Here is a 24,503-nt window from a genome sequence, read left to right as displayed (position 1 = left end):
GAATAAAATAAATGAAGATTTACATGAAACCTGCATATAAACGAGCAAGTAAATGTTAGAAGGTAGTGGAAAGTACAATTGGAAGGGAAATACAAAGTGATATTGACTTATTGGTTTTTAACAGTAGTTCAGAGCTTTCTATACCTAGTGTTTCACCTCATGTACCCTGCATACTTCGCGCTTCCCGTTCTTGTCGCTCGTTGGTCTGATTCTTTTTGCGATTTTAGATGCAACATTGAATTTTCAAATCTTCAATAATAATAATAATAATAATAATAATAATAATAATAATAATAATAATTATTATTATTATTATTATTATTATTATTATTATTATTATTATTATTATTATTATTATTATTATTATTGTTATTGTTATTGTTATTGTTATTATTCAGAACACTACACAGCAGCATCGTTATGTAAGCTCATTCTTCAAACTATGGGAGATATTCCTAGCTATTTTAAATATACATTGCATAAACAGCAACTACAAGTCTGAAATATGTGTTCTAACTTTTTTTCCAATTAGTTGGTCGAAGTTTAGCGTACCTTTTCAGCATCGATGCTATACGGGAAGTAGGATACAATTTAAGGTGAAATCCAATCCAAAATAATTCGTTCAAATTTCAAGGTCTCCCACTGGAAATCGAAGCCAGAACACCATGCACCAAATGCGTGCGCAAGCCAGCAGGAACGCCTTTTGTTTTCTGGTTGCGACTTTGTCATCAAGGAAGAGGATACAATTAATACATATTGTAATGTACTATGCGTGCTCCTTACATGCACTTTACGATGGAGTACTATACCTTGTGTTGGAGTACTACAAGTAGCAGACGACGGAGACTACAGCGACACCACGAATCACATGAAGACGAGGGAACAGCAGCGCCTCCGCCTCACCTGGAGTGCTATAAAACGGAGAGGTTTCAACGGACAGGCAACAATCTCGATTAGTCAAATCCCCTTTCTGGACTTACAGTTGAGCTAACGGTTCTTTCCTCTCCTGGCTTGCAGTGGAGCCTTGTGGAAGACTTTACCTGTTTTTCTGCTTGCAGTGGAGCAGCGAGATAACCCGGCCTGGCTTGGAGTGGAGCCTTGTCGGGATCCTAATCCTTTCTGTTTGCAGTGGAGCAGAGAGTGTCCTACACATCCTCATGTAGTTTCCTACTGAAGAATCCTTCCCGAGACCGTCAGATCGAAGGGACACCCATTCGAACCTTACATTAGTGAATTTACATCATTGTAACATTTCCGTAAAGATACTGTTTATAGTGAATTTTATAATAAACTGGTAGTGGGAAAAGATTCTGGACCTATAATTTTACCTACACCTATACAGGGAGAACGTTACAATACATACGTTAAAGAAAAAAATCAAACACACATGTAACAACATTGAGATACTTCGAAATACTTTTTTCTTTCTTAAACACTGAAATATCTAAAACAATACAATACAGTTAACGCAATTTTTATACTTTAATATTACTCCTACAAAAATACGGAATATACAGTTGTGAAGAAATCTTGTATAATTAATTACTCAATACACAAAACAAAATAACAACGTAATCTTAATGAGAAATCTAACATACTTTACCTGTTTAATTCCTTGACATGTCTTATCTGCTGTACCACTAATATCTTTATCCAGTAAATTATCCACGGCAGACTGTAAACTAAGCCACGCGGACTGCAATTTCTCTGTTAAATTTGCTCCTGCTAACTGCTCTATAACTTCCTACGATTAAACACACAGTATGCAGTAATTAACAGAGATACAGAAGCTGTCAGCATAAGCACTTATAAGTTTAATTGAAGTGTTGTCAGCAAGAATCACTAAGTAACTAGTATTTCCGTTTATTCAATTTCTTTACAAATTTTAGCTATTTGCGCTTACAGTACTACGAAGTTTTATGTCATTTCATGTATTCCGTTCTGATTTCTCGATCCCAGTATAGCTTGAATTTATCGTTTTCAAGTACTGGTTTTGGCTGATATCTGTAGTATGGTACAGTGATTAATTCGACGTTAGGTGCCAGAAACTTTGGGAAAATTTAGCTCCAGAAGTGAACGCTCTACCGACTACGCAACCGAGTTTGTACTTAAAAAGTATCAACATGCACAATATTTCAAACTCGCAATCTGAAATATGATTGATAGCTTGGATGAGTTTTTTTTCATTCAATGTAATGTGTGATAATGAACTATCAGCATGAAGGCATTTATTTGCTTCCTTATTTCTAAAAGCTAAAGATTTGATGAAAAACAAGGTATAGAACATCAACATAGGATGTTCCATGGTTCTCCATTTATGGATGGAGATCCCAGTTATGATTTTTTTTTTCCTACAGTAAAAGTGTGACGATGTAAGCATTAAAACAAAAATTGCATAGCACGAAATTTCACTACTTTCACAGTGTGCTACAAACAAATTATTATTTTACGATAATTTCTATCGAAAATTCTGATTGTTCCTTTTTCTTGTCTCTTATTTTACTGCGAATTCCTAAAAAAAAAAGAAATTCAGTCTTTGTTACTAATCTTTGGAGAGGGGTACTAGTAGGAGTGTCTCCATGCGGGCACACCCTTCAATTTCCACAACAGTTTGTGCCTCTCTCTCAAAAGCTGCATTCCAGTTACAACATATCCTTTAAACGTCTTATCTGAATAAAATTTTGTTTCATAAAACTTTGAATATTTTGTATTGGTACTGAAAAAGCATACAAAAATTTGGCTCAAAGAATGACCTGAGAGATTGAAACTTCATTTGAGCTCATGTATCATTAATATTGTTCGCAAATTGCTACATCTTTTTAATGTCAGAATTATTTTAAAATTAGAATAAACAATATATATATATATATATATATAAAGTATATGAGACGATTTATCATAATTAAATAATTAAAAATGGATAATTATTGATGGAAAATTATCAAATACAGTATGTATCTATAAGTGTATAACAATAAATATTGCACTATAAACACAAAGAAGGAAGTGCAATTTGGTATCTATAGACGTATCCCATATTTAAATATTAAAAGTTTGATTAAGTAAGTCCGTCTATACACTGAATATTGATTTAATAAATACGCTGTTGTGCAACTTTATCTGCTATTTTCGTAAACTCAGAAACGCTTCCGAAATAAACTTCCTTGCGAATTAAAATACATTACAATGAACACACAGAAGCTAAAATACGAGTGACCGTATTCCAAATTCCTTTCGTTTGCATGATTAGCTATCTTCACTTAATGCAGGACAGGAAATTCCGACAAAATCGAATGAAAACAAAAACTTGAATTATGCGTACATTGAAAATGAATTTCCAATTGGACCGTTGATCCAACTGAATTTTGTGGATGATTTATTAATATATTCCATTGTACAAGCAAAAGGAAAAGATAATGCGCACAACTACAGAACATACGTTTGTTTTATATCATTAGACGAAAACACACTAGTGAAAAGTTAAAAGAAAGTTAAAAGTTAAAAAGCAAGCAGTCAACCACATTCTGACGTTGTCTTAAAAGTTTTCATTTCAAATGTTTTTAAAATTTCATTCTTAACAAATCGAAATTCCTTAACCAAGATTCCCTGACTACTTCCGGTCTTCTCAAATTCCCTGATTTTTTCGGGTTTCCAGGTTTGTCGCCATCCTGTATAATCCATGTTCAATGCGCATTTGAAATTTGGTTCAGACTATACTTCCAATGAAAGGGAAACAATGTTTGACTTAACATTACACGTAAGTTCCTGAATTAATAAAAACCCATTCATACTATAATATAACGTCAACATCTTTTTTTATAATTCCAGCAATTCAGTATTTCCTTGTCCACTGGATATTCTCCAACATAGAGCCCACTATTAGTACTACGACATCATCCAATACTGCTTTTGATAACTACTAAAGACTAATTATTATCTTTATTTTCGTATTCTTTTCGTTCTCTGGCTTTCTCATTTTTTGAAATCAGCCATTGTGTCTTAAAACCTAAATTTTATTTAATCTAATGTAGTTGGCGCACAACGAGCATTTTATCATTTTATTTTCTTAAGCTTTCGTTTATCTCGCTGTTTTTTCACTTCAATTCGAAGAAAGCATACCAAAAAAAAAAAAAAAAAAAATCAGAACACCAATATTTTTTCCAATAATAAAACGTACGAAATTGCTATGTAGGCGCATGAGAGGATGATTCAAATTAACAAAAAATTGGTTACTTACCAATAAATCCTCTCGTGGAGAAACTAGCCACTCTCCACATGTTTCGGAACAGCAAGCTAATTCCGTCTTCAGTGGTAAAGGTAATAAGGATAATAGCGGATGAATGAAAAACAAGTGTAGAGAAAGGAATACATACCACAGAATAATAAATATAACACAAAAGACTAAAATATCACGAGCAGAGCACAGTGCGAAAGAATGACATAGCACTTCCTTCAACTCTGCTCGTTCCATTTTAGAATCCTTCACATTATATTTATTCATCCTATGGTATGTATTCCTTTCTCTACACCTTTTTTAATTTCATTCACTATTATCCTTGTAACCTTACCACTGAAAACGGAACTAGCTTGCTGTTCCGAAACGTGTGGAGAGTGTCTAATTTTTCCCACGAGAGGATTTATTGGTAGAACGAAATTGCACTTAGTTTCTTCTACAAATTTTGAAAAGTCATTCGGTAATTATATAAGTTACTATACAGAGAAGGATACGTGTTGGATGTCTAAGAGGTCATTTGTAAATGCGCGAAAAATAACACGCCAATGACAAAGAGGAATATAGTTACTACAATTAAAGAGCTTACCACAGAATCAACAAATAAAAATAAAGCAAATTCAGGATTGCAAAACATTTACTTCGATATCAACAGGTCACTGGAAAAGATAGAGGCTTTACACAATGCGAAAATACAAACTGAAATAATTCTTTTCGAATCATACCACATTTTTTTAAAGAAAACATAAAATTGTAACCAAGCCAATCTAAATCAATTCGCATAACGTTAGAAACAAAGAATTTAATGCACCACAAAATCTTCAAATTAATACATATTTGAGCACAACCATCCATACTTCAAACTAGTAAGTGATCCTTAAGGACAAAACAGATCAGAGAATAAAAATGTACCAGACAACAGTGGATCAAGTGGCGTGAAAAGCAAGGGAAAGAAGACAACAGAAGTACTTTCTTTTCAAATATTATCTGTTCAGATTGTTAGGTTTATTCAAATACCTACTCTCAAAAATTATTTCAGGAGAAGCAACTCTCTCTTTTCTTTCCGAAAATAAGAAAAATATTGGGAAGTGTTGAAAGTTATTGCCACATTGAAACTGAACAGCACAGGTAGTGATGTGAAGTGGAAAATTTTCCGTTCTAAAAATATAAAAATAATCAAGTAACAATTCCTCAGTAATCATAAAATTGATTAAATTCATATATAGAAATGTTAAAAAGTGAAAGATCGTTTAAAGAATCTGAAAATTTTCATGGTTCAGACAATTTTCAGTATTATGTAGGAACAACCAAAACAATTTTTCATGAATCGAAATATTTTCTTTCTATGGAAAAATTGAAGAACTATTTATGAGTCGGAAAATTTTCATCATTTTGAAGCAAAAAGTAAAACATTTGATGATGAGAAATGAATGAAATGGTGGAATGAAGAAAATGGGAGGAAACGGGAGAACCCCGAGAAAACCCACGCACACGGTGTTTGTAGAAACAAGTGAAAGGAATATTCATAGATCGGAAAATTTTCATTACGATGTAGAAACAAGTGGAAAAAAAACTTTTCATAAACCGAACAATTTTGGATATTATATATAGTGATGTTAGGTGGAAATTTTTCCACTATATTTAACTGCACATTGAGCTACAAAATTGAATTTCTGTAAAGGAAAGTTAGTCAGCAACAAATTATAATTTTCCAATTAGCTTTCGGGAACCGGAAAATTTTCTAATATTTCAAGTTGGGAACTAAAAATTTACATAGTGTTTCTTTTTCTTTCTCTCTCTCTCTCTCTCTCTCTCTCTCACTCACTCACTCTCCCTCTGCGAGCTCCTTAGTTGCTAATCGGTTACCATATGCGCCTTTGGCATGGAAGACTTGCTTCGATTCCCGGCGGGAGCTCATGTAGTTCGGATTCCAAGTTAATCAGTTGGCCCCATCTCATATAGCCTCGCTGCTGAAAGGGACGTTAAACTCAATATCAACTCAATTCAACTCTGTGTGTGTGTGTGTGTGTGTGCATATATATACACATGTAAAATGCCGAGAACATATATCGAGTTCGTAGAGTACAAATATCCCATTCTATTATTTAAAATTTAAATTTATTAAAAGTGATTAATATTTTCCGATTCATAAAAGCATATTTCATTTATTCGTACATCGTTGGTTAACCGGAAAATTTATTGGTAATAAATATTGTCTTAAAAAGCTTCATGAAGTGAAAATCTAACGATTTTTCATTTCTTCAAAAATGTTTCAAAAACTTCAATGCGTTCTTCCCTCAGAATCCGCTTTTGATCTCACAAAGTCAGTTTAATACGCGTAAGACGAAGTTTTGTCATAGCTTTACTACTTTTCTAGATTTTCATACTGCAACATTTATAAATAAGTAGAGATAATACAAAGTGTCTACTGTAAAGTTTTGACTATCCAAAATTCGAGTTTAGGTAACTCATGAAAACAAATACTGACTATTTTCTGGAAATAAACATTTATTTATTCATATATTCATTCAGAAGCCAGTGAAATATAACTAATAAGGAATCTGATTTGTGTAGTTGTTCTTCCAATAAAATAATAAAATGAAAAGTAAAAAGCTGCACTATTAGCGCTGCCTTCTAAAAGCAACAAGTAATTTCATTTTAATTTACATAATAAAAAAACATGTTTCTTTTTTATATATGTATGTACTTGTTCTATCGAAACGTCATTATTTCCAATACATTTTTATACATAATAATGGTAGTTTTACAATACAAATATCTGGTCTAAAATGTTGATTATACACAATTCCAATATTGAAATTATGATTTACGAGTGTTAAACACAATAAAATCAAAACATTTCTTCTTATTTTCTGTTATATATATATATATATATATATATATATATATATATATATATATATATATATATATATATATATATATATATATATATATATATATATATATATATACAGAGAGCGAGAGAGAGAGAGAGAAACACTGTAAATTTTACTTCCCAACTTGAAATATTAGAAGATTTTCTAGTTCCCGAAACCTAATTGGAAAATTATAATTTATTGCTGTCTAATTTTCCTCTACAGGAATCGAATTTTGTATCTCAATGTGCAGTTAAATATAGTGGAAAATTTTCCACCTAACATCACTATACATAATATCCAAAACTGTCCGGCTTATGAAAGTTTTTCCACTTGTTTCTACATCGCGATGAAAATTTTCCGATCCATGAAAATTCCTTTCACTTGTTTCTTCACAGCAATAAAACTTTCTGATTCACAAAAAGTTGTTTCACCTTTTGCTTCAAAATGAAAGTTTTCGACTCATAAAAAGTTTTTCAATTTTTCCATAGAAGACAGAAAATATTTTGATTCGTGAAAAATTGTTTCAATGGTTCCTACATAGTACTGAAAGTAGTTTGAGCCATGAAAGTTTTCAGATTCTTTAAACGATCTTTCACTTTTTAACAATTTGTTTAGAATGGAAAATTTTTCGGAAAAATATAGAAGAAAATTTTCCACCTCACATCACGACTAAACAACGATGTAGGAGTAAGTGGAGTATTTTTTATGAATCGGAAAATTTTCATCACTGAGTACAGGTAAGCAAAACCTTTGAAGAAATCACGTTTTATTTCTTACGCGTTTTCCAGAAAGTTTGCGTTTTTAAAAGAACTATGTATGCCAGATACTATTGATTTTATACATATGTATTTTCTTTGTATACATAGCCAGAATGTGCCGCAAAACAAAAATCAATATTCATTATCTTACCTTTTCTCTTACAGGTAAATCGTCAAGTGAATCGCCTTTACAAGCAGTGATCACGTAACGAAGGTTCAAAGTATGCTCTAGAATATGCTTGTACGTAAGAGTTTGTGCATGTTCAACTTGCTGGCCTGCAACATAATTCACCTGAAAGTAATTAAAATACATAAATAAATCATTTATTCAAATAACTGAATATTCCTTTAACTTAAACCTATACAAAAGTTCTTTGCTAATGCATGTTTCTTACGCTTACTACTATTTGGACTGTACAAAATTGAAACGTTCGCGTACAAAGTAATAACCTCAAAGAAACAATTTTCTTGCATAACCTATGCTTCTTGCAAAATGAGAAAAACTGAATTCGATACCAATATCAATAATTGCTGATAGCTGCGATAGGATACATAACTCAAATATGAATAGTTTTGCCTTGTGTCATGAATTTTTGTAATGCACTCAGATGGTTTCAGTACGACCGCCCAAAGGTAAAAGAAAGTATCTACATTTTGCTTGTTTTGAGAAAAACAGCAAAAAAGATGATTTTTGATAATTAACGTTACTGTTAAAGACTTTATTTTCTTTTCAGCGTTAATGAACACTTAGTATTTAACATGAGCACTTAGTAAAAAATCAGTATTTAACCTGAACTTGGCGTTATGGATATGCTGTTCCAAGTCGTTGATATTGTTGATAGGAGTAGCATTCACCATACTTTTAATGTGTCATTACAGATAAGAATCTAGTGGATTCAGGTCCGGAGACCAGGAAGACCCATACACTAGACCGCTACGCCCGACCCAACGTCTTGGGAAATTGTTCAATCATCATGGCGGACATTCACACTGAAGTGTGCTGAAGCCCCATCATGCATGCACCATATGTTGCGGCGAAACGCTAGAGAATATTTTCCAGTAATTCAAGCACTGTATCCTACAACAAGGTCAAATATTGTGCTCCATTCAGTCTTCGGAGTAGATGTATGGGCCGATTAGTTGCTAATTGATAATACTACACCATACACTAGATCGAAATTGGTGTTGTTGATAAGTGACAACCGTACCATGAGGATGTACATTTATCACGTGTGTGCATTATGCACGTTGACGATACCATTCCTGCCAAACGTGGCCTCGTCACTGAACAGTACTGATACCTGAAACAGCATGATAGTACTGGTCTGTTAAATGAACCACTGACGGAATGCTTCACATGGTTGGAAATCCGTTTCTGTCAGTTCTTGTACCCTTTGCAGATGATTCGGGTACACGGTATTTCATGTAACGCGCGCCACAGTCACGTGACTAACATGTACTTCACGGCTGAGTTCCTTTTTACTTGTATCTGGCTCATTGTCTACTGCTTCTAACACATGGTGTGGGAGACCCGTATTCGATTCCCGGCAGGAGCTCATTTGGTTCGGATTCCACGTTAATCAGTAGGTCCCGTCTCATATAGCCTCACTGCTAAAAGGGATGTTAAACTCAAAATCAACTCAACTCAAGCTTCTAACACACGTTCTTCCATAGTAAATGTTCGTACACGACGGGGTCGATCAGCACCCACATGGGCAGGTAAAACGGTCCTGTTTCACATACGCCTCGATAAATTGATGCAAACTTCCTGTATGACGCTTGGCGTCTGTTAGGAAACCGCTCATGATAAAGTCGTCCTGCTTCACTCCCATTGCCATCTGCAAGATCGTACATGAATAGCATGGCGGCCTATTCGCTGTTTGAGTAACTCACTTTTTTTTTTTTTTTTTTTTTTTTTTTTTTTTTTTTTTTTTTTTTTTTTGAGCACTGCCACTTGTCCTATTCAACACTCGCAGCACAATGACCACACTCCTGTACTGTATCCCCTTGGACAACAAGTGCCACCTGTGTGTATGTGAACCAAGCATCTACGTATTGAACAACAGCGCCACTTTCATGAACTACCATCTCCAAGCTCATTGGTTTTCGATATCTATCGCTTCGAATTTGCTGTTCCAACGCTTTCCACCCTCGCTAATTCTGCCAATCTGCCCAATACGATATGTGTTTACAGGACATTTCTTTGCTTATTTTGGTGTCAGCAATCACCTTTCTACGATTGTTACACTAACAAGGGAAGTATCAATGAACTCATATCGAAACCTACCGTAAAACCTAATTTCACTCAGAGGAAGTAAGTCCCAGAGAAAGACCACACACAAAAAAGCAGCTGCGTTTTTGAAGTGGAATTAACCAAAATGGCATTTTGAATTGTCGCGTATCCATGTCAAAAATTGCACAATACGTTCAGTACCACCCCTTGTAAACGGCCTGTTAATAATAAAAAGTCAATAACAACAATGTGAGTACATACTATACCTAAGTCGTACGGTAAGTTGAACCTTGACGGCAGCCATCTTGACATCCGCCATCTTGAATTCAGGTCAAGTTTTGTAAATAGGAATAGGGCAATATGATACATGATTTTGGGCTAAAAATTTAAGCAGAAAAACAATGGTATCAATAGTTTTAAGATACGTGCATAGGGTAAGAGTTACAGGCATATTTATTGTGTATGTTTCCATGTGCACAACTCCCGAATGAAGCACCTGTCCAACAATTTATAAAATACTAAAATATAGGAAACACCCTCTATATTTTCCCAATTTATCCCAAATGTTGTTGAGCAAAGCTACACACTTGTAGCAGATTAGTCGGCAAATTTGGACTTACGAATGTGGGCTTTGGATGTTGCCACGGAACTTGTAATTGGTAGGTGTAAGTTCAGCGCATCCCGAGCGTGGCTAAACAGCTTCAAGAAACATTTCCGAATTAAAAGCAGGAAAATCACAAAATTCATATCTCACGCTTACACACATGATGAAGAAGAAATAGACAGAGCCGCACAATAGTTCGTGGAGGCAGCCAGGGAACAATTTGTGAGCTATACTCCTGCTTCAATTTACAACACGGATCAAAGTGATTTTGTCTTCCAAATGCGATCGAGACGGACCTTGTCTTTTATGGGAGAAACACTCACACAATCGGTCTGTCAATTGACTAATGCATTTACGCATTCATACACAATAATGCCCACTATTTACTAGGAAATTGGGAAAATCAGAGTTGAAATGTTGGTTTAAAGAAGCGTTTTTACCTTTCTGTTCAGAACAGTCTGCTCTGCTTTTAGACTCTTGGACAGCTTACAGTGATACTGTTTGTCTTGAAGACAATCCTCTAAATAGCACTATTACTCTTAGCACTATTATTATCCAGATACCTCCCGGTGCCACAGGGAAAATCCAGCCATTGGACAAGTTTTTTTTTTTTTTTTTTTTTTTTTTTTTTTTTTTTTTTTTTTCAATAGTGGAAGACCCTTTACCATCGATTGACAGAAATGTTGATCTCGAGAGACGATATTCATTTTGAAGTTTACCATAGAGACAATATTCTGAAACTGCAGTCTTGCATTCATTTCCAGTTTTCCTCTCCACGGTTCAGGGACATGATTTTATATTCATGGTTTGCAACTGGGTACACACAAGAGCGGCCTCCTGCGTTCATAGTGCCAGTGCAATATTGCCTCCAGACCACTACAGGCGAATGTGAAGGGCAGTGTGAAAACAAAGTGCTTATGAGTTGTGCCTGGTGCCAACGGAATTTGTGTTTCTCTCATTACATCGATGAGCCTCATTTCTGCTTTTCTTTCGTCCCTCATTGAAACGTATTGTGGAACTATCGAGTAGGAGTTACATTTCAATAGCGACAACTTATTTTTGGACAGCTGCTTCACTCCGGAGTTTTGCACATGGAAACATACACAATAGATACGATTGTAACTTTTTACCAAATGCACGTATTTTAAAACTATTGATACCATTGTTTTTCTGCTTAAATTCTAGCCCAAAATCACGTAATCATATTGCCCTATTCCTATTTACAAAACTTGACCTGAATTTAAGATGGCGGATTTCAAGATGGATGCCGTCAAGGTTCACCTTATCGTACGACTCCCCCTTAGGTATAGTATGTACTCACATTGTTGTTATTGACTTTTTATTATTAACAAGCCGTTTACAAGGGGTGGTACTGAACGTATTGTGCCATTGTTGACATGGATACGCGACATTTCAATATGCCATTTTGATTAATTCCACCTCAAAAACGCAGCTGCTTTTTTGTGTGTGGTCTTTCTGTAGGACTTCCTTCCTCTGAGTGAAATTTTACGGTAGATTTCGATATGAGCTCACTGATACTTCCCTTGTAAGTTACATCCTATATGCATACATACATATGTTCCAGCATAACTCTGGAACACCTAGAGCAATTTTAACCGAACTTGGTATACATATTACTTAAAGAGAGTTCTGTATATGAGTTCTGTCGGCTAAGATCCCCTAGTACACCTGAAGGAAGTGGGGGGAGGAGACATTAAAAAATGATCGAAAACGATCGATATTAGTACGAACTCCATAGTTTCCGGGATTCATGAGCTGATTGATGACAGTTCCCATGCTCCCAAAGTCCACGTTTAGCCTCTAATGAAGGTAGAGTGATATTTCCGATGCCGATTAAATTCAAATTCAGTCTCCATTAGTATTCCTGAAGGGTGGCGATATGTAAAAATAAATGAAAATGACTGATCAGGGTTCCCACAAAAAGAGAAGATCGATTTCCCTGACAAATTCTTTGATATAAATGGGAAGATATGGGACAAGTTCTATCATACTTTTCTTTAACAGCCTTCTCCATCCCCATACCCGTCTAACACACTCCTTTAATTAACATTTACATATTTATTATGCTCAATATAAATAATTGTTATTTGCACAAATAAGTATATAATAATACAAGCATGTTGTGTTTCAGTTCTTTGATTTAAGGAGACATCTTTTTATGTTGGAGGCATTGAGTCACTTGGAACAAAATGGAAAAGATGTGTAGAACTGGAAGGTGATTACATTCGGAAGGAAAATATAATATTTTTCTCAGTTCATTGGTTTTTTTGTTAGCCCGCCATAGACTTGACTTTCCCAGCACTCCATGTAAATTCATATTTCTATACTAGAACTTTTTTTCTTTTTTATACAAAATGCACTGTAAAGCATCCTTGCTTTCACACAATATGGTAGTAAATTTTGCGATCGGAACTAGAAGAAATAAAATCAATATATTTCACGTGTAACTGCTTGTTCTGTTACAGAAGCTTTCTTCCTGAGATCCTACCTACCAGATAACACGTATGTTAATCTTCCTTGTTAATGTCATTTAAATTTTATATATTCCATATTATATATATTTACTAGCCTTTGGCTAGCTGGGGACTCCGCCCCAGACCCCTGCCTTTGCTCGGCCCACGGCCTCGCAGCTCTTATGTCTCAATCTTTGCATCAAGAGTGAATTTCGTGCTTTTGCTCTTTAATCACATTACCTGAATTTGGCCTAGCTGAGGGCTTTGCCCCTGACCCCCACGTTTACTCGGCCTACAGCCTCGCACCTCTTAAACCCACAATTCCACCGAATTTCAAGTTTCTTTTCCCATTTTAACTATCTAAAAGATAAGATTTTGTGTCTCAAGAAAACTCCCATTTAAATAACACAGGAATTTCTTCATGTCCCTCAAAATATAATCATTCTAACCCTACCAGAAGTGCCTAGACATTTTGTGGTGTAGAAGATGTCCCATATAAATAATATAGGAAAGATTTTTCAGTTCCTCATAAAGCCACTCTACAGATGGAAATTTTATTTTTGGCGATTTACTTAGTTAACGCTAACGAAAACGTATAAGCATACCGAGTTTCAAGACTTTATTCCAATTCCAAGTACCTGAAATATGAGATTATAGGTCCAGAAAAAGGCCCATTTAAATAAAATGGGGATTTTCTTCATCGTCCCTTTAGACCCCCTAAAAATTAAAAATATTCACTTTTGATAATTTTCTTGTCGGTTAGTCCCGGAAGGCTATAATCATGCCAAATTTCAACTTTTCATGTCCATCGGAAATACCTTTTTATTTTATGTCAGTTCATGTTTTATACATGATTAGGATAGGATATGTTGATACACTATCACATACCTGGACATTGCAAATTAGACTTCTTTGCTTGAAAAAAAAATAATTAAAAAGCAATATAACATGCAGTCAAGAATACATTGCCAACTCTTCCTGCGATCTATTACTATCAGTCCTAAAATGACATTAAATTAAATCTTTAAGTTTTACGTCCACGGTTATGCCGTCTAGGCTAAAGGAGACGGTGATGATGAAAAATGAATCAACTGGTGGAATGAAGAAAGTGAGAGAAAACAGGAGAACCTCGAGCAAACTTACCCACACGGTGTTTATCGAACACAAAGTTAACCTAGCACAAGTTTGGTTCGAACCAAGGGCCCCATGAACCAGAGGTGAACGCTCTACCACTGAGCCACCGTGGCCCACTATCAGTCCTAATATTGGCAACTCTGAAACATGTTAATCTCATTGGCAACTCTGTCACACTGAATTTACATTTTTTTAACAGAATTTTGTTTAGCTTTCAGTGTTTTAATTTGTTCTACGAGAGCATCTTGTTCTTGTTTATAACATAATTCCATTTGTTTTTTCTTTACTTCCAATTTCTTAACTTCAGCACTTAGTTTTCTTTTTTCAGATTTGATTTTACTTTCCTCTGCACTTTTGGTTTGTTTCTATTTAAGGTATTCATCATAGCGTCTCCGAGCTGAACGAACTGAGAGAAGCATTCTTCGATCAACAGGAACAGATTCTACACTTCCATAGTTCATAATTCCATCATGCACCCGCCTCTGTGCTTTCAGAGAATCTTCGATTTGGTTTTCTACAATAAGGGTCTTATTGACTAAGAACACCTCTCCACTGAGGCATTACCGTGGGATAAAATTCAACATATTTTTACATGTCACAAATCAGAATATTCTTATTCCTTGGACATTACCTTTGCAAAGTCATCTATTCAATGATGCCCATCTTCTCTACGTATTCTCTTAAGTCAAAAGACTCCTGGATTTCAGTACAGAAAGACATATATGACTTCTCAGCTACAGAATCAGATATTCTGTTATGCTCATGCAGAGTTTGTGGATACATTTCATCCTAGTCTGAGCAAGTTCTGGACTTGTTCTTTTATATCCTGGGATCCAAAGCTGACAGACCACGTACCAGTTTGTACTTCAGAGGGCTGTTTTCCATCATCTTCTTGATTATGCCCACCAAAAATTTCGACAGTCACGCCTGAAAGCTAGTTTATCTTTATCTGATACTTTCAGTTCTTTCAGTAGTTTTTCTGTCCTATCATGTTTACGAAGATGATAGGTCATACTTCGATTTTTGCTTTTACATGATTAATTACACCCCTCTCTGTCACACACAAATATATACACAATACCTCATTCCCTCAGCACGAAATAGCAACACTGCAACACTCTCATCATGGGAATATTGTATCATTGTGATCCTCTTCACATATCAATCTGAACAACTGAGAGGAGAGGAAACAATGTTAGATTGAAAAAAAAAGTTACACTTGCATATTTATGTTCCCTGACTTTCCATGACATTTTACGCAAAATGCATGATCTACCTGATTTTCACGGACATGTTTTCATTCCCTGACTTTCCCTGATTTTCCAGAATGTGGGAACCCTGCCGATACTAGTGTTGAATTGTAACGATAAGGGTTCAGTTCCTGTTCGGTGCGCTATTTTTGTAACTGGATTAGGTACTGTCTCTAGCTCGGGCAATAATTTTATAATAATAATTAGTATTTCGAATATGTTTATCGAACTGCTGGTTCAAATGAAATGAAATGAAATTTTGAGTTTTACGTCCCACGGTTATGCCTGTTAGGCTAAAGGAGACGGTGATAATGAGTAATGAATGAAATGGTGGAATGAAGAAAGTGGGAGGAAACGGGAGAACCCCGAGAAAACCCACGCACACGGTGTTTGTCCACCACAAAGTTCACTTGGCGGGAGCAGGGTTTGAACCCGAGACCCCTAGCACCAGAGATGAACGCTCTACCACTGAGCCACCGCGGCCCCATAACTGCTGGTTCAGAATCAGTAATCCGATTCCCGTTCCTAGTGAACGTAAATCCTATTATTCGTGTTCAATTCCATTTCGTCTCATAAACTGTTCGGAATTTTATTCTATACACGAATTTGGAAAATGCGAAATGGGCTATTTACGTATCCAAAATGGGCTATTTGATTTAAAAGTTTTTTTTTTTTTTTTTTTTTTTTTTTTTTTTTTTTTTGTAATAATATTGTTAATTCTCCTCTTGAACACTGTTTAACATTACTTATGCAAATACAAGAAAATATAATCAAACATGAAGAACATCACATTAAACAACTTTTTTTTTTTACATACCATTTTGTTTGTGCTTAACTCTGGCGTTTCTTACTTAAAACTACACATTTGAACAGAAATAAGAAATTAAAATTACTCAATATTATATTTAAAAATAAACAAAATAACTTCATATAAAAATTCACGACTAAACATTGAATTATAACAGATAAACATATTTTATTTTTCCTTTCCAAAGTTTCATTACTATATTAGACATTATTATACAACATACGAAATATTAATGACATAAAAAATATAGTTAAATATATGTATATATTTTCACATTACACTAGAATATTTTCTATGAACTGTAAATTCCACTACATGGAATACATTCATATTCAATAACATCAAAACATGATTCTATTAATATACAATATACAACAAAATATATATTTCGTTTTATCGAGAGTTAATTTAAGAGTTCGGCGCATTCGAATTTCACGGCTAAACTTTTACAAAGTAATAATTCAGTTGTGCTTCTCTCTGATCACTCGACAGGGTCTGCCTTGCTAAATTTAAAAATACCTACCCACATTAAGATCATTTACTTCCAAACCCCGAGATGAGGGTGAATGACAGAACATAAGGTTAAAATTTTAAAATAATACCAATGGGGATATTAAGAAAATGGCTTACAACGAGCTTTACAAAATATAATATTACTCAAAAGTGTGAGAGAACCTCATCTCAATGTCTTAGGATACAACTTGGCTGGTTTTTCGATTAATTAGGAAAAGAATATCAACGACCATCTGGATCTTGCATAGCTGGTCACAGATGCCTGCTCAAATAACTTTAAAACTTTTTTTTTATTTTTTTATTTTTTTTTCCATGACATTATTCGGTCTGAACATGCTTATTCAACAAAATATAAAATATAAGGGTTTTGTAGATTAATCAATGCAAATTCCAACACATCAAATGAACATAAATTTTTACAATATAAGGAATTCAAATAATTAATGATATCTAATAGCTTTTCCAAAATTTCAATTATCCTTCTATCATTAACACGTGATTTCACGTTTTGCGATAAACATACAGGTATTGCAGTTAATGCATTGCAAGTAACAGTTTCAACACTAAAATACTTTCCAAATCTGAATCTTTAAACTCATTTGAGATTACATTATGACATTTTACGGAACTATGTTTAACTGCTAAATCAAGCCAAATTTTCTAGTTAAAGAATCTAACAACTTAAAAACTTTTTCAAACTTTTATACGGTTAAAAGAGAAATTTTAACTTTTTAATAATTTTCGAAAATTTTAGACATAGCTAAGGTCAAATTTCCAAAATGTACAGTCCGGCTTTTACTAACATTTCTTTTTATCCTATTCCTACCTTTGGTTTCTCAAGCACAACAGGAATTTTAAATTTCGTTCCAAAATACTTCTACAATTTTACTATTTAATGTGTCTACAGAACTGTCTTCCTGGCCTACAATTTTACTTTCATTTACATTATATGGGCTACTCTTTACTGTTTGACTAGTGTTTAAACTTTCATTACTACTCTTGGCGTGAACTTGTTAATGCATTTGGTAAATTTGCCGGGCTAATTGTTCCTTCGCTTCACGCCCAACTTCAGACTTTTCCAAATGTACTTCTAATTTATCTTCAATGTAGCCTAACGAAACAGGTTTCTGCTATAAATACATTTCTTTTCAATTTTTCGGAAATTTTCAGTCTTACTGGTTTCAAACATCTTTGATCTAATTTCATTTTCGATTTTATTTTTATATTCTACATTTTGATTACAAATACTTTCTCCAAGTGCTCGTATAGCTTTTCTCCGATACGTACAAGTTTCATTGTGAATATCTAACGAATTCAGGACATCATCTAATACAAAAGGATGCCTTTTCCATTTAAACACATTTTCTGCTATTAAATATTTCGTTTCTTTCCGAATTTCTTGCATTTCTCGGAACACCTTTCTGCGTTCACTTACTCTTTTCAAATTTAACATTTTGGATTATATTATCAAATTTGAAAACATTCATCTACAAATAATTTCAAAATTTTATACCCAAAATACTATAAGCAACTATACTATAATAGTGTACTATACTAAAATACTGTAAGTAACTATACTATACCAAAATACTATAATAGCAACAAGTCACTTTTATGTTTTACAATCACTTAACTCTACTATTTTACTTTCCAAAGATTCACGCAAAACTTGCACTTCTTTACTAGTTGACTTAATTGCGTCCAACAATAACTTAACATCACTTTGATCCATTTTGTTATACTTAAAAAAAAAAAAAAAAAAAAAAAAAAAACTTTACATTAGGAATTTATATAGGCACAGAGTTACTTTAATGATTCCGTTGTCACGCCCTGAAGTCACTGTCACTGATTATTAACTAACGGTTCAGTGTTTGTGTGTCTGTTCAGAGCGCCATTTTTGTAACGGTAAGTCTTCAGTTCCTGTTCGGTGAGCTATTTTTGTAACTGGATTAGGTTCTGTCTCCAGCTCGGGCAATATTTTTATAATAATAATTAGTATTTCGAATACGTTTATCGAACTGCTGGTTCGGAATCAGTAATCCGATTCCCGTTCCTAGTGAACATAAATCCTATTATCCGTGTTCAATTCCAATTTCGTCTCATAAACTGTTCGGAATTTTATTCTATATTACCACATTGGGATTCGAACCAAGATTACGAATCACTCAGTGACCAGATCCTTCAATAGCGCGAACATGCTAAGAATCACCATGTAAATAACTGTACGAAATACCGGTATGATTTTCGTTCAGTTATTCACATTAAAGCACAAACATCACAAAATCAACATAAGTGCAATTTATAATTAATCATGCAATAAGAGAATACCACTTTGATTAAATAACATTAATTTCGTTCAACATGTATATTTATCGGGCCGTCATAATAACAGAATCCATAGTTCTCGGCGTCCCGAAGATGACAGTCTTGATGTCCCTTAAGTTCAAAGTCTGCTTCAGTTAGGGGAAAATCTGCCCTAGCATTACTACGGGGACGGGAGATGAGAACATATAAAAATTAGCGAAAGAGACCGACATTGATTTCCCACATCATGTTTGGTGCTAACTCACAACAAAACAGCACACAGAATCTATCTATTCTATTACAGAAATGAAATCGATTGGCTGTTTCATGAATACAGGAAAACGGGTGGACCGTTTCAAATGAATTTTTTAACATAGAATTGTCTTGGGCCGGTTTTCTTCATGTCACTTGCATTAAAATATGCTTATAATTATGCCAAAAGCCGATTATTTCACAAACGCTTCTTGTTAGGAAGAGACTTGGTATATGCATTCCTTATGGCCCAACTTTTTCAAATACTCCGCTTCTAAAAGGGAAGGGGAAATGCATATACCAAGTTAACAGTTAGTGTTTTTTTTTTTTTTTTTTTTTTTTTTCTTAACATATAAAAATGAGATCGCGGTTGTCAATTTCATCAACATGGCTAAACCGTCTGAAATTATTTGAAACCGTAATTAGCTTGGACTGGATTTTCATCTTGGCACTTTCGATAAAATGCATATTCTAACAAGGGAAGTATCAATGAGCTCATATCAAAACCTATCGTAAAATTTCACTCAGAGGAAGGAAGTCCCACAGAAAGGCCACACACAAAAAAAAAAAACAGCTGCGTTTTAGAAGTGGAATTAACCAAAATGGCAGATTGAAATGTCGCATATCCACGTCAACAATTGCACAATACGTTCAGTACCAAACCTTGTAAACTGCCTGTTAATAAGAAGTCAATAACAACAATGTGGGTATATACTATACCTAAGGGGAAGTCGTACGGTAAGGTGAACCTTGACGGCATCCATCTTGAAATCCGCCATCTTGAATTCAGGTCAAGTTTTGTAAATAGGAATAGGGCAATATGATACATGATTTTGGGCTAGAATTTAAGCAGAAAAACAATGGTGGCAATAGTTTTAAGATACGTGCATTTTGTAAAAAGTTACAATCATATTTATTGGATATGTTTCTATGTGCACAACTCCCGAATGAAGCAGCAATCCAAAAATAAGTTGTCGCTATTGAAATGTAACTCAATGCTTTACCTACAATTACTTATTCATAGCACAGTGTAGCGCGAAATGTCAGAAACAAGCCATATGCTTGAAATGTTTATACTGTTGCTATGGAAACCATGCGCACTGTATGAATTCGACACGAAGAAGGCTGCCATCTATTAACGTATCTAGGAACTGGTTGATTTGAGCTTTGTTAGACGCATGCCTCTATTACCAATCAGTTGATAATTAAGAGGTACGAAGTACTGGTTAACGAGAACAATTTAGATCAAACTCATCGAGTAACCTTTTAGAGGTATTAGCTCTGCTTACTAAAATATGAGACAGACCAGAGGAAAATTGCACATACAGCATTTTATATAAGGATTTTGTTATCAGCGACTTTTACATTATACCGAAATGTAAAAGTAATCCAAAATGGCCGATATTAGTGTCAAATCCATAGTTTTCGCAGTTGCTGAGATCAATGGTAACACTACCATTAGTGATGACTTTCAAATTCATCCACCGTTATTGCGGACCTTGGGTCACCAGAGGGGGGAGTTCCGAGTCATGTAAAAATAATCGAAAATGACCAATATTAATGTCAAATCCATAGTTTTCGGGGTCGCTGAACTCAATGGTGAAACTCAAGACCGCGTCTACTTTCACATTTAGCCCCCATCAGCTAAGGAACTGGGGCATTATAAAGGGGATCACGAGACATGTAAAAATAATATTAGTGTCAAATCCGTAGTTTTCGCGATCGCTGAGATCAATGGCGGTACTTTCATTAGCAATGATTTTCAAATTTAGCCACCATTGTATGCGGGCCGGGAGTCACCAGGGGTGGGGAATTGCGAGACATGTAAAAATAATGGAAAATTACCGATATCAGTGTCAAATCCATAGTTTTCGCTATCGCTGAGATGAATGGTGATACTTTCACAGGCGTTGACTTCCAAATACAGCTCCCATCGGCTGCGGGCCAGAGGCGTTGTTTTCTTCAAAACTGGAACCAGAGGATTATAGGGGCTTTTACCGGAATATGTAGTAGAAAATGACAGATGTTTGTCTCACATTCATAGTTTTCGCGGTATCGGCTGGGGGCCAGAGGAGATTTTTTTTCACAATTCGAACCAAGGGGGTCTAATGGGGCGTTCACCGGGACATGTAAAAGTAGTAGAAAATGAACAATATTTGTGTCGAATCCATATTTATCGGGGTTGCTCAGATGTATCGTGACACCCCCGATAGTGTTTACGTTCAAATTCAGCCCCCATCGGCCTTCCCAATGAAAACACATGTACGTTGTTGGATATACATATTCACACAAAATATATCCAATTTTAGAAATGTTTCTTGATTGTTCTCCCGTTGTTCAGTTTGTTTATATTGATATTTTATCTGATCCGTGCGAGAACGGGCATAACAGCTAGTACGAAATGGTAAAGTGTCTGTCATGGACCAAATTACAATGAATTCAATTATATAGATAATTATTGTAATTATCAATGACAATTATTTCCTTGTTGAATTATATATACTTTTCAGTGGAAAAAAGAATAAAATTTGTAAGTCCCAAATCAACCTAATATAGACCAATGTAAAGGAAAAAATGTATAAAATTTTCCATATAATTAAGCTTACAAACTTAAAAATTACATGTAATTAAGCAAAATTTCCATTTTTGTGTCGTCTTGTGCGCCTATTTCCTCGCTTTGTGCGTCACCGGAAATGGGTCAATGTTATCTTACAAATATGGCGGAACAAGTTAATGCTGTTCCATCAGAAACGATTTCGAGGTGGTTTCCTTCACATCGTCTTGTGCGTGTTTTCTACCGTTTTGTAAGCCTATTTCCACGTTTTGTGAATCAATGGTAGTGGGTCAAAATCGGCATTCAATGTGGGAAGAAAAATGACCCACTCTCCCACCAATATCGAATTTCGAGGTCGCTTTTTCCGCATTGTTTAGTGCATGTTTCGTATCGTTTCTGCGCACATTTTTACGTTTTGTGCGCCAACAAAAGTGGGTCAAAGAAGACCTACAAATATGGCAGAAAAAGACATTCATCCCACTTTCAAGGCCCATTTTGACCTTTGTGCACTTCCACTGATGCACAAAGCGACACAAATCATGCATAAAAATGTGAAGGAAACGACCTCAACATTCGATGGTGACAGAAGAGCACATGGTGGAAGTTATTCCGCTATACTTGTAGGCCATTTTGACCCATTTTCGTTGTCGCAGTAAAGTGGAAATAGGAGCACAAAACGATACAGAACAGGCACTATACGATGCGAAAGAAACGACCTCCAAATTCGATAGTGCCGTAACAATGGCTCTTTTTCCTCACACCTTGATGGACTATTTTGATGCATTTCTGGTGATGCTCAAAACGTGGAAGTAGGCGAACAGAACAGTACAAAATACACACTAAACGATGTGAAGGAAACGTCCTCCAAATTCGTTGGTGGCAGAACAGCATTAACTTGTTTCGTTATATTCGTAGGTCCATTTTGACCCACTTCCGGTGACGCACAAAACGTACAAAACGGGCACTAAACGATGCGAAAGAACCGACCCCGAAATTCGATAATGGCGGAACAGTGAGCCATTTAACTCTAACTTTAAAGGCCCGTTTAACTCATCTCAGGTGATGCTCAAGACGAGAAATAGGCGCAGAAAACTTTTTTTTTTTTAAAAAAAAAAAAAAAGGCACTAAACGATGCGAAAGTAACGATCTAGAAATTCGATTGTGTCGGAATAACGGGTCATTTTCGTCACACTTTGGAGGTTCATCTTCACACACTTCTGGTGACGAACAAAACTTGGAAATAGGGACACAAAACGGAACAAAACAGGCACTAGTCAATGCGAAAGGAAGGACCTCGAAATTCGGTAGTGGCGGAGCAGTGAGTCATTTAACTCCCACTTTGAAGGCCCGTTTAACTCACTTCCGGTGATGCACAGGACGAGGAAGTAGGCACAGAAAACTTTTTAAAAAATAGGCACTAAAGATGAGAAAGAAACGACCTAGAAATTCGATAGTGGCGGAACAGTGGGTCATTTTCGTTTCACTTTGGAGACATATTTTGACACACTTCTGGTGACGCGCAAAACGTGGAAATAGGGGCACGAAACGGCACGAAACATTCACTAGTCGATGTGAAAGGAAGGACCACGAAATTCGATAGTGTCGGAACTCTTGGTCATTTTCGTCCCATCTTGGAAGCCCATTTTGACCCACTTCCGGTGACGCACAAAACGTGAAAATACGCGCTCAAAAGGGCAAGAAACTGGCACTAAACGATACGAAAGAAGCGACCTCGAAATTCGTTGGTGACGGAACAGTGATTCATTTTCGTCCCACCTCGGGGATTCATTTTAGCCCACTTCCCATTACGCACAAAACGTGGAAGTAGACGCACAAAACGGCGCAAAACGATGTGAAGGAAACGACCTCGAAATTCATTGATGGCGGAACAGCAATAACTTGTTCCGCCATGTTTGTAGGCCCATTTTCACCCACTTCCAGTGACGCACAAAATGTGGGAATAGGCGCATAAAGCGACACAAAATACGCAATAAAGATGCAAAACAAAGTAAATCGAAATTCGTTGGTGGGGGAACAAGTTCATGACGCCGTGAGCACCAACATAAGTATATACTGTAGTTATTACCATCAAGGCTGAGAACTGCACGGTCCAATTTTTAAGCCAAAGTAGAAGCCCAACCGGGATAGTGATGTCAACCGGCTCGGCTCGCTTTAACTGAGCGTACAGCTTGAGCTGACTTGGTTGGGATGACCCATCGACTGGGCTCAATTGAGTCGATGGCTTGAACCGGCTCGGTAGGGACGAGTCATCAACTCGGCTCGATTGGAGCCAATGGCTCGAACCAGCTCCGTTAAAACGAGTCCATAGGTTGGGTTCGAGTCAGCTTAACTGAGCCGATGGCTCGAACCGGCTCGGTTGGAGTAAGCAATCTGCTCGGTTCGGTTCGGCTCGAGCTGGCTCGGTTGGATAAGCTGTTGTCTTGGATCACTTCTCGGTTCGGCTCGATAAGTGAATGAGCTGTGAGCGAGCAGCTTAAGTCGTTGA

The 24,503-nt window shown here is 35.6% G+C and overlaps 1 protein-coding gene across 4 annotated transcripts in view; it reads right to left on the bottom strand.

The window, feature by feature from the left end:
• The window catches only part of LOC145671309 (DNA-directed RNA polymerase I subunit RPA1-like), a 267,751-nt gene that overhangs the window by 203,760 nt on the left and 39,488 nt on the right, over positions 1–24,503 (bottom strand). For all 4 annotated transcript variants that reach the window (XR_014128501.1, XM_081740285.1, XM_081740284.1 and 1 more), the window contains exons 7-8: positions 8,023–8,163; positions 1,604–1,744 (exon numbers count right to left, since the gene is read on the bottom strand). Coding sequence is in view for 3 of the 4 variants with exons in the window: in XM_081740285.1 (XP_081596411.1) it covers positions 1,604–1,744; positions 8,023–8,163 (282 nt within the window). In the remaining variant the exon portion in view is untranslated. The remainder of the gene's footprint in view (positions 1–1,603; positions 1,745–8,022; positions 8,164–24,503) is intronic.

The sequence above is a fragment of the Thermobia domestica genome, chromosome 15 (assembly GCF_964235325.1).
Source record: "Thermobia domestica chromosome 15, izTheDome1.hap1.1, whole genome shotgun sequence".
Classification (NCBI taxonomy): Eukaryota; Metazoa; Arthropoda; class Insecta; order Zygentoma; family Lepismatidae; genus Thermobia; species Thermobia domestica.
Note: the sequence above shows the minus strand (reverse complement) of the source record. Positions and strands in the feature narration are given on the sequence as shown.